Below are 12,311 nucleotides of genomic sequence, written 5' to 3' on the forward strand. Positions count from 1 at the left end.
TATTAAGTACATTATTTGTTTCAAACTTATATTAAATGATGTCATCATAATATACAGGGCCGGCATTAATGCATGCATGCATAAAGGTACATTAAGACAAAGTACAACTGAATCTATTATATATTTTATAATAGTTACTATATTAGTTATCTATTATAACAGTTATCGCCAGTGGGTCGATGAGATAGAATGAGGTGATGACGTGCAATGACTTATTCTTTCTCATGTGACCAAAACAATTCTATCGATAGAATCGTTTGTACACATCTTATCTAGGGGGGCTAGCGCCCCCTGGGCAAGAGCTGGACATCGCTATCCTTGATGATAAATAAATAGGTCACTACATTTTACTGTGGTTCTTCTGAGTAAACTGCACACAAAGATTTCCCTGAGTGACGACGAAAATAATTGGATATCAAGGATCCACTTTGTTTACTCGAAAGTCAATTTTGATGCGAATTTTTATTAATTCTAACGCTTTTTTATATCACATAACTTTACTCGTCGCCCCTCTTGGATTTCGATGTCCCTCGGCGCCGCCTAACCGCATGTACTGACATTTGATGACAAAAATTACTTTAATAGCTATATACTGGACCGTGAGGAAATCGACTTGACAAGCTATAATTCTAAAAGTGGGAATGCCCATTACTAATAGTTTCTTTCCTCCTGCCTCATAATTAATAGGTAATAATGCTAATAGGCACCTGTTCATATTTATACACAGAAAAAAATGCTATTAACAAAGACGTCATTTGTGGTCAGATCTATTGAATCGCCCATTTCTGTTTTAGTATTTGTAGTTAGGAACTCTGGTGAACTAGTTAGAAATATTTGTTGCTTAATGTAATCTCTCCCTTAGTTCACTATATTTAGAGTGATATTTAAAAATATAAATACTGTAATCAATCATATTATCTGTATGCGCACTATGGTGTATATAGATATACCGTATTGCTGTATATTTATTTGGAAAAGGGGAGGATGGCAATGTAAACAATCCATCACCCACCTGTGGAAATGTGTTGGTAAAGCACGCCAGCACGCCATTGCAGACTCTACTCACACAAGAGAGAGCTTCCCGCATTGCACTTAAGTGTCTTTAAAAAATTTTTAAAGCATGAAAATTCTTAAGTAAATTATTCTTTGTTAACCCAAATATACACCAATATTTCTAGTTCAAAGTCCCAAAAGGTACATGTATGCCTTGGCGTTGCCAAATTAATGCTCGCTGGTTTGTTCCGAGTCCAAGAGTTTCCGAGAGGAGTCCGTTAGTCACTTTTCAGGGATCAAAATGATGCGAACAATATCTCTATCATAATCCTTGTAGATCTCAGAAGCATTGAAATTAAGTTTCTGAGCAAGCACAAGAACTATTTCAATATACATGGCTGCGATGCTATATTGAAGGCACCCACAACTACAGGTGCACGGATTGATTGACTAACCATAACTATGACTACTTATAATTGAACAGGATGTACCAATTTTAGTAGTGGATAAAATAGATCCAAAGAAATACAAATTATGTAGAAATTAATTCAACCCTATTTCAAATTTATTTTCATACTAAAATAGAACATAACAAACAAAAATTTAATTTTTAGTTCTATTAAAATCGTACTACAAATAGTAGAACTAAATGGACAAAAGACAAAAGTCCGTTTTGTTCTACTGCCTGTAGCGTGATAGAACTAAATCGCAGAATTATACGGATATAATCTTATTAATATATAAACAGGAACAACAGGTTGCCCACTGGGTGTTACTCGTAGTTATAGTAACCACAACAAGACTTATAATCAATATACGACTTTTAAAGAACAAGCTGCACATACTGAGTATGGGGGTAAGAGGCGAGACATTAATGAGGTATCAGGTTCGTATTGATAACTAATAGGAAAGATCATAAAGCCTCTTTCTTTTTATACTATGAAAATGGCAAAAAAAAAACATACAGCCCAATGATACTATGAGCCCAACAGTCTAATGATAAAAGGTTACTGAGCTTATGGATTAAGGAATAGAGAACCGGCATTATTTCGGAGAACCAGGATATTTTTTTTTTATACAACTTAGAGCGGCAAACAAGCTGACGGTGCGAGCCCATACTGGAACTGGGTAATCCTGGGAAATTCGGTTATTTTGGTATTTTTTTAATTACTTAAAATAAAATTTTATTAGTTCAATTACAAGAGACAGTGGATTGTAATATCTGAACTAGGAAATCCCTGTGTTACAGATGTTATGATCTTCCAAAATAATAAATTTAGTTTATTGTTTTGATAGGTAGTAACAAAAAACTATACTAATCATCATCATTATCAACTTAGAGTGGCAAACAGGCTGACGGCCCACCTGATAGATAGTGGTAACCGTCTTTCATAGACATGAGCAGTACAATTTCATGAACATATTACAGAGTATACAAAAAATGTTTTTCTTATATATATATATATATATATATATATATATATATATATATATATATATATATATATATATATATATATATATATATACCCCTATGCGTTGTCATTCCTGAGAACATGTTATATTTCTGTACCCTGTAAATCACTGTCATATACCATAAAAGTAAAATATAAATAAATTTGTGTTAAAAAAAATATAAAAAAAAAATACTAGAGTAAAATAATTAAATATAGGTACTTCTTTTTGTTGTCTACGTTTTTCGTTAAATTGGAAAATTTTATATTATTAACTAGCTAAATTTTTACTACAGTAATTGTCGATATCGATAAATTGAACGAACGCATAATGATAGTGGTACAACGCTATGTATATTCAATTTTCTTTTTTTTATAGTATTAATTGTATTGTTACTTCGAAAGGGTATCATGCTCATCTTTTTTTTCTCCAGATTCCTTTGATATAAGACCGATGCCAACTCTTATAATGTAATGATAGCTTTAAATTTTATAATTTTGTTGTAAATAATATTATATATTTATTTATTATTTTAGGAACCGTAATGCTTTTTTATTGTGTTATACAGTACGAGAATATCACCATCAGCTAAGCTGCTTCGGTATAAAATATCCTGTACCGTTTTAAATACTATTAAACCATATACACATAGCTTGTAATCTATATTAAGGTTAACAGTAAACGAAAGCTCTTTGTTCTTAAACATAGCAGTAGCATTTGGTAGTTCACGCAATACCTCGGCTGCCTAGTGTATAAATTATACCGTCCCCGCCCGATTGTATGGGCGCCCCGGTAAGTGTTCTCACAATTTTCATGACCACCCACTCTAGGTCACACTTAGAAATTCACTATCATATTCAGAAAACAAAGTAATGCTCCCAGCTGTTGTTTAAGCAGGGCCGATTTAAGCTTTTTAGGTACCTCTAGGAAATTTTTTTAACGACGTTCCGATGGCGATAAGTAAATTTTCACCAGTTATGTTGAATACCGCATGAATCAATAGGAACAATTTGTTATCTCCGCACAGTCTCGCTGTGCAATCAAATTCACCCATGTTGAAATTGATGCGACCCTTTACTGTCTCCTGTCGTTTCTTAAACCACAGCAAGCCTGTGCGCCACCCGACGGTTCCCCTCCCCCTGAGGCCGGTACTGCGTGCAGAGGTCACAATAAAACGAATATCTCACACCACGAGTTTATTGAAGTCGCTCCTTAACCTAATTGACTGTTAACAACCCGCTTGCCTGACAAAATATCAACACACGCAGTTTAACGTTCAGTGCTCTTGTTCGGGGGTATTCGTCCTAAAAAGTATTATACATAATTTCCAACATGACACTTTGATTATAATTATTTAAAAATTAGCTCTTAAAGGAACTCATTTTTTAATGAATTAAAAGAAAAGGGTAACCTAATTTGAGCTATTGGTTTATGCTAGCGAGGGATGATAATGAGGACCAAGTTAGGTCACTTAGTCCATCATTATAAATTCAGCACAATTATTTCCAGTGGGACCGCGTGAAGGTCCGCTACATATTTATTTTATAGTCATTATATTATCGTAATATATTATATATATCGTAATTATAGCAAGTAATAGTACTTCACACCTACAAATATGATGAATTTAACAGTATCCTCTTAAAATTAAAAAAAAAAATTACTTTCTTAAAAAGTTAAGTAAACTACACTGAACATACAGACTTAACGCTGCAGTTGGATGCGTTGAGTACCTTCTCGATTGAAATTAACCTTATGTAATCCAAAATCCTATCTCAAAATTAAAGATCAAAAACCAATTTGTTTACATTGTAACCATATCTATTAACTGTTACTAAAAATAACATAATAATACGATATTTTGTCTAAGTTTCGCTACTGAATAATATGCTAACATTAACTTATTCCGTGGAACATAATTAGAAACTACCTACCTACCATAAGAATAGTTATTCCTATAAAACCAGTATGTAGGTTTATGACCGGAAAAGTTGAATGGGTAGAAACATGACATAGCTGAGTCTACACGTGTTATCAAAATATACATCAAGAATTCTAAAACTACATAGGTAACAAGCATATGTATGTACTGCAACAGTTTTATGTTAATAATTTGTAGTCACACGAAATTAACATTTAAGTATTTGTTTAAAAAGAGTACAGTTCAGTTATTTGTGATAAGTCTTGCCATACATATCGCAAATTGGGTGATTGAATAAAAACAATATTACTCAAAAGGATTAGCTGTAAATTCTATTGTGTTCCTGAAGGTTGAACTTAAAAGCTGGTGTATCTTTTATCTTGATATATTATCTAAAATTGATCTATTTCATTCTTTTTCTTATTTCCAAAATTTAAGCATAGGAAGCAAGCAGTTAGTACGATCACCATCAGCCCTAGAGTAGAGTGAAAGTAGCGATCGTTGTAGACGCCAGATGAGGGAGCATCAGTAAACACATTTCCCAGTTTCGCGTTAAGTTCAAGCGGCTTCCTATTCGTTTTCGCCGAAATACTCACATTCTTTCACTACTTCACAATACCTTTTTTAACTCTTCTGCCCTCGCTACCTAAGGAGCAGTTTGTCATCCTACATTCCGTCAATCCATTAAATCTAAAGTCGTCTGAAGGCCTCCAGCTGAGGACACTAGTACATTTCTCTAAATTTTGCAACAAATCGTTTACTGTACAAGCTGTACGACTGGTCAGAATGGTTTGCCAGTTTTTATAAAAAATATACAATAACTGTCAAGTTTTAAAACAAAAGTTAAGAGCTTTTATTTGAGCAAGCTATATATATATATACAAAATATGTACATATATACATATTTCATGTCTATCTGTATTTGAAATAACAGAAATTTCATGCGTCTGATCAAATTGTTTATAACTACTCCTCTCCATCCAAAGGTTAAAAAGAAAGAGATTACTTTTAGCGATAAGGCTATTGTTTTCTCAGTGTGAACATTGAAACTGTTTGTAGACACTATCTATATAATATTAGTTATTATACATATTTTTAAAAATTTTGGATTGAAAATTGCTAATATAATAAAATATAACTTGTCTTTACATGCATGTAGTGTTCACAAATGTACTTGTATTCATCAAGATTTAAGGAAGTAGAAGGCAAAAAGCTAAAAAATATACAATTCTATTTTTTAACAACATTTAATAAAAAATTAATAAGCCACATTTCCGCGCAGTGTATAAGTGTAAATACTTGTATAAAAATAAAATATTCACATAGATTATACCAGTCTTAAGATTTTACAAGAGCCTTGGTCTTAGCGAACTTTTGACCGTCGACCTAAGTATACTAAAATGTATTATTATTTATCAATGTCAGTATATGTTATCGAGTATTATATATGAATGCATAAAGTTGGCACGACAGGCAAAATTCTAGGTGCGTGGACAAGGACCCGCTTCAGTAATCACCAGGTCACCGCTCAGAGCGATTGCTTCGATCTCAACAGCAGCACCCATCGGAAGCTTGGCTACTTGGTACGTCGCTCGTGCCGGAGCGTTTTTTGGAAAATCTATGAAAGAAAAGATTTATTAAATTATTTGTATTTATTAAACACAACACTTTTTTTTTTTCACGAATAAAAATTATTTTGAAGATATCGTAATATATTTACTTAAGTAATTAAATATTTTGCTTTGCAAAAAAATGATCATGCAAAATTAGATATGCTTGACATTGCTAATTCTTAGAAAAACTACTTACATTCAGCATAAACTTGATTTACTGCTTGAAAATCGTCCATATTGGCAAGTAATATGGTGGTTTTGACGACTGATGCCAGAGACGCACCGCCTGCTTCAAGTATATGCCTCATATTATCCAGCACCTGCCTCGTTTGCGCTGCAGCTCCGCCAGATACCAACTGGGCGTTAGCATCTAAGCCTAGTACCCCTGATATATAAAGTGTCTTATCTGCCAAAATAGCTTGGCTGCAAAAGAAGGAGTCATGGTTATTTATAACCAGCGTACTAAAGAAGGAATACAATATAAGTAACAGATTCTAGAGGCTTACTAGCAATATAAGGTATTTTTTTTAATAAGTGATATTTAAATAGTAACCCCCACCTGTGATATTGATATACGCTGGCGGAGCACCAATTAGCGATGATAGGTGTGCATGAAGCAAGCCAGTTAGCTTATCGTGACAAATTTCACAAGAATTAACCAGGATAGTTTCCAAGAGAAACCGCGTGGAGGAACGACCTGATAGGGTATATTATAATTAATAATAGGTATAATTAGACCACATCATCAACAATCCCATCCCCCCTCCATTAATATAGGGTCTTTTATGATAGACGGATGATAATGAAGTGGTAGTGGCCTGCGCTATCAGTATACGCTGGCGGGGCACCAGTGAGGGATGATAGGTGGATAATTAAAAAGCAGGTCAGTTAGCCCATTGTGATAAATATATCTGGTTTCCAGAGGAAACCGCGTGGGGTCGATCTGATAGTGTATATTGCTAGTAATGAGGCTGTTAGAATACATTATTAAAAATTCCCTCCCCCACAGCAATATAGGGTCAGGATAGGCCAACTAACCTGACTTCATCCTCATTTATCACCTCTCATTGGGTAGTACCCCATCAACGTATACCGATAGGTGTAGGCCGGCTTTTTACTCTATTTTCATCTCTTAGAAAAATAATCAAACAATGACAAGTTCTGGGTTATTACGGCCTCCACACATATTATAAACATCATAAACCTTTGAATTCATAAATTTAAAGTATTGAGACTATTAATGGTATCTAATTATGTTAAAAGTCTACCCATAAACTGTTCTAATACCCTACTAATACTAGGTATAAATGTAAGTGTGAATTTTAAAAAATATTGGATATTTGTTACTTAATCACCGCTTAAACAGCTAAACAGATTTTTACAATAGAACTTAACATAGAATACTTTATATATTTATAGATGCAAGTAAAAAGGGCAAGAAACAGCTAGTCTATACTTATAATAAATCTGTAGAGAGGTCAATTCTGTACATGAAATATATTTCCAAAATAACTATCAGGGGGTGATAAGTGATCGATATTGATGCCAAAAATGCAATCAGTTAAATTTTTGTCTGTCTGTCTGTCTGTATGTTCGTTATAGAAAGAAAAACTATTCGACGGATTTTAACGAAACTTGGTACAATTATTCTTCATACTCCTGGGCAGGTTATAGTATACTTTTCATCACGCTACGATCAATAGGAGCAGAGCAGTGACGGGAAGTGTTGGGAAAACGGGAGAAGTTACTCCATTTTTAAGTTTCCGTCAGTTGTGCAGCCTTAATGGCCACTTATTAAAATGTAAAAATGTCTACCCGTGCGAAGCCGAGACGGGCCGCTAGTTTTTAAATAAAAATATCATCATCAATGTATGTAGAAGGAATAAGCTTATAATTACAAAGAAACCAATTACACAAACGATAATGTCAAAATAGGATCGAATATGACTTTGAGCTGTCATTACCTTCCTTATAATTAAAATTGAAATTTCAATATGATAGTTTAATAAAACTACTACGACACGGACCATTAAAAACTCAATATATTTAATTTTGCCTCAATCATCATCATCACTACACAGTATAAAACAAAGTCGCTGTCGCTGTCTGTCCGTCCCTATGTATGCTTAAATCATTAAAACTACACTACGGATTTTGGAGCGGTTTTTTTAATAGATAGAATGATAAAAGAGGAAGGTTTATATATATAATACACGCATAATATAGTAGCAAAACACTGATAAATTTAGAGGTTTCTAATGTGATATCATAAATAAACACAAACGCTGGCTGAATCCCACGAGATAAATCAAAATAATGTACTACAGTATTATACACCTTAAAAAGATCAACAAAAAAGTCCATGATGGTATATGTCTATGTCTTAAGGATAACCCACAATAACCATTTTTTATCCTTTAAATTTTACGGGAAAAAAATGGCTTATTTACGAAATGATTTTAAGCAATACGGCATTAATTTGTATATTTTTTTTTTATATTATATATTATGTAGGTATATTTAGTATCTGCACCCATGCGAAGCCGGGGCGGGTCGCTAGTTCTCTTATAAATTAATTAATACTAGTATAGTATCAAACTGAATGAAATTGTGATTCTCTCTCAAGCAAATGAATCGGAATCCAAATGCGCTATATAATTAATTTACTTCTTACTAATCTAATGAAATTGTAACTAGACGATATCTATATATAGGATATTAAGAAAAAAAAATATACTATATGAGAGGTCTTAATAAAAGAAATAGATGGATAAAAGAATAATAATATTTTTTTTAGAATTTTTGTTTGTTTGTTTCGATATCACGCAATAACTAATACAACAAATTGAATTGTACATTTGTGTTCCTAAATGTCTAATATAAATTTTAAAAGTGGTTACCTATTTCCAAAATATACGCGAAAGAAGATGCGGGTTAAAGCTAGTTAAATTTATAAATTGTGTGTATATGTATTAAATAATAAAAGCTAGTTAAATAATAGTAAGTACCTGTAGGGTCCAACGGGCTTGTATATTTTCGGTGAGGTGACAATTGTCTTGATCACTTTGTGTGTATTCATTTTCGATGTGTCTTTTGAAACGCTTCTTTTCACTAACACGTCCGTTTTGTTTTTCGATGTCAACGCGATTGCGCTCATTTCCAATACTGAATTAATTTATTAGGGGTCAATAGATTATCAGAAAGTGAACTTATTACTAATGATATAATGTTCTTGCGACAAAAGTTAAATATAGTATTTCTTTATAATAATATATAAGTACGTAAATAGGTACTTGAACGGTAACAATCATTCAAGTCGTTATTGAGCCTTTATGTTATAGCTATTTGTGTGATTAAAACTTTTTCAATATACCTATTCAATTCTTTTTAATATTTATTAAATCAATACGTAGGTATTATTTTTTTGTTTTTAATGTAATAGAATGGTAACCTCGCCGGTGCTATTGGTAATTCGGTATATGCTTGCAGGACACGGGAGAATGATAAGTGAGAATGAAAGCAGTTCGGTTGGCAAAGGGACAATTCATCAAAAATGAATCAATGCCTCCAATGGTAATAGCGTAGAAGTCGACCCTTGTAGCAATGACACTATCAGTCCCTGTCAATAACAATCTCTTTCCATCCTTGATACCATATTATATGTTACTATAACGCTTGTATATCTAACGGTGTTATAGGAATCGTCAATACCTAGCTAAGGGGAAAGGGATTATCAGTAATGGAGACTAATGACCCCATTGCTAGCAATATATTCTATCAAGAAAATAAATCAATAAATTCTAATATATCTATCAATAAATTCTATCAAGTATAAATCGTCTGGAAATCATTGTGGTTAATTCTCGGTGAACTCGTCACGTTGGGCAGCCTAATCTGACAACATTCCCATTCTATTGTTCTTTATTGGTATCCCAACTGTATACCCTAATAACGCATGTAGGATTACCACTCTATTTTTAATCCATTAAAAATATACTTGTCTAATAAATAATACATTATTCCTAATATGTTTAATAGGAATCTAATTACAAATAATATCGACTTTTTAAAACTTACATCCTCTTATCTCTTTTTAGATTACAATATCTCGTATTTACATCCTCTTATCTCGTAACAAATAAATATTCCTTACAATATATTATCGTCATGAACATTATACATACCTAACTACTTAGAAGAAAAAATGGTTGATGCAATAAGGTTAGAAAAATATCTGTAGGTACAATTATTAGTCGGTAATTAGGTATAATACAGATAGGTAACTAACAATACTAACGAATCATCTAGTATATATATATATATATATATGTATATGTATATATATATATATATATATATATATATATATATATATATATATATATATATATATATATATATATATATATATATATATATATATATATATATATATATATATATATATATATTCCAAATGTCGTGAGAAATTAAAAGCTTATTCCATTCCTTTTTTTTATACTGATTCCTTTATTCACTGTTAACAGTTTGAGTAAAAATAAAGGCAACATTACAGCTCTACTCAAAATGTCTCTACTCACTGTACTCACAGACATCTGCATTCTTTAAAATGAATAGTCCGAAAAATTTGAGCTCACAAAAACATTTATTCAAGGCTTTCTTTATTCATAAAATTTTGTGATGAAAATGTGTGTGAGCTGTTTTTAGTCATATTAACCTGAACCCTAAACCCTATCTAATCATCACTACATAGTATAAAACAAGTCGCTGTCGCTGTCTACCCGTCCCTATGTATGCTTAAATCTTTAAAACTACGTTTATATGTATAATACATGCATAATATTGTAGAGCAACGCTGATAAATTTAGAGGTTTCTAATGTGATGTCGTAAATAAGCACATTTTTTTGCGCTTACATTGCAAGCGCTGGCTGAACCCCATGAGATAAATCTAAATAATGTACTACAGTATTGTACACCTTAAAAAGGTCAACAATGAAGTCCGCGATGGTATATGTCTACGTCTTAAGGATAACCCACAATAACCATTTTTTATCCTTTACATTTTACGGAAAAAAATGGCTTATTTACAAAATTATTTTAGGCAATACAGCATTAATTTTTATCCAATCAAGTACGTTAAATACATTGTTCATTTATAATAGATTAATATGGCACTTTATAGCATGTAATTTAAATGAATATTTCTGAAGATATTACAGATTTAAAATGCAGGGACATAGCGCTACGGCGATATCTGCCCAGCCGGCTGCGCGTGCCTATATAATAGCGCGTCGAAGGCCGCGCTTTGCTTTGCAGCATTTTATCATGTTTGTATTGTCTAATAACAAAAGCTGTAAACGTTGTTTATAAGGACACTCTGTAATAGATAGGTGTATTTAGTATCAGCATTGCACCCGTGCGAAGCCGGGCTGGATCGTTAATATTTAATATTATAGACTAGTTAAATACAAACAAATTACTTACAATATATCGGAAATATTAATATATTTGTACGATATATCGCAAAGTATCAATAAAACATTACGATAAATTATTTCGAAAAACATATCGATATTTTTTTATATGAACATTCCTACATATAAAGAACTACTACACAGAACGGAGTTAATAGAATTCACGGGCTGATTAGAAAAAAAATCTGAAAAAATTTTAAGGTCTTTTTTTTATGTCTACCATACTTCCTGTACCACACAGGAAATTATAGGCAGCAAATTATAGGCAGTTACTAATTAGCCAGTTCTAGAGGGTTAAGGTTTCCAATTTATTCTCCAATACGACTTGTAATAAATACAGTGTATTCACTACTTTCATTCAACCCGGATTTATAAATGGTTTGTAGTAATCTTCTGAAGAAGTTTTATGTCTCTTTGCAGCTTTTCGGCCCAGAGGTGGGACGACGCCGTTCCCCTCAGGCATGATGTTTAGATATATAGAAAACTATTTACAATCTAAAATAATATGAAATATGTTATTTACAGTAAAATATACAATTAAGCAAATTTTTTTTTAATTTTCAATTTGCGCCTATTTCCTTAAAAAGCCCGCCAAAACCCCAGTTGCTAGACATTTTTAAAATGTTGCTAGATTGTCCGTTTTTCTTACCCCAAAAAGTTGCTAAACTAGTTAAATGTTACAGTAAAAGGTAGGTTACATTAAAATGTCAATTTCTGGCAATAATATTTATTTTCATTAATTCCAACGAAAGAGTTAGGCATTATATTCGTCATTGAATTATATATAAATATGCCACCTCAGTGGTATAAAAAAAAAAAAAAATACGTCATAAAATTAAAATTTAATCTATTTA

The 12,311-nt window shown here is 32.2% G+C and overlaps 1 protein-coding gene across 1 annotated transcript; it reads right to left on the reverse strand.

The window, feature by feature from the left end:
• Positions 1-5,597: 5,597 nt before the first annotated feature.
• Positions 5,598-9,154, reverse strand: LOC113521449 (2-iminobutanoate/2-iminopropanoate deaminase). Its single transcript, XM_026906977.3, has 3 exons — positions 8,991-9,154; positions 6,179-6,405; positions 5,598-5,987 (listed from the first exon to the last, which is right to left on the reverse strand). The coding sequence occupies exons 1-3, from the start codon at positions 9,137-9,139 to the stop codon at positions 5,851-5,853; spliced, it is 513 nt and encodes a 170-aa protein (XP_026762778.1). The 5' UTR covers positions 9,140-9,154; the 3' UTR covers positions 5,598-5,850.
• Between the last annotated feature and the right edge of the window lie 3,157 nt (positions 9,155-12,311).

The sequence above is a fragment of the Galleria mellonella genome, unplaced genomic scaffold, assembly GCF_026898425.1.
Source record: "Galleria mellonella isolate WM207_F2 unplaced genomic scaffold, CSIRO_AGI_GalMel_v1 utg55, whole genome shotgun sequence".
Lineage (NCBI taxonomy): Eukaryota > Metazoa > Arthropoda > Insecta > Lepidoptera > Pyralidae > Galleria > Galleria mellonella.

Bases quoted from the DNA above. Each gene is read 5' to 3' on its own strand.
- LOC113521449 (XM_026906977.3), bottom strand. From the start codon at position 9,139: ATGAGCGCAATCGCGTTGACATCGAAAAACAAAACGGACGTGTTAGTG. The intron at 6,406-8,990 runs GTACTTACTATT...CTTCTTTTGCAG, and splicing joins AAGCCCGTTGGACCCTACAG to CCAAGCTATTTTGGCAGATA. The intron at 5,988-6,178 runs GTAAGTAGTTTT...TTTCTTTCATAG, and splicing joins AAATCAAGTTTATGCTGAAT to ATTTTCCAAAAAACGCTCCG.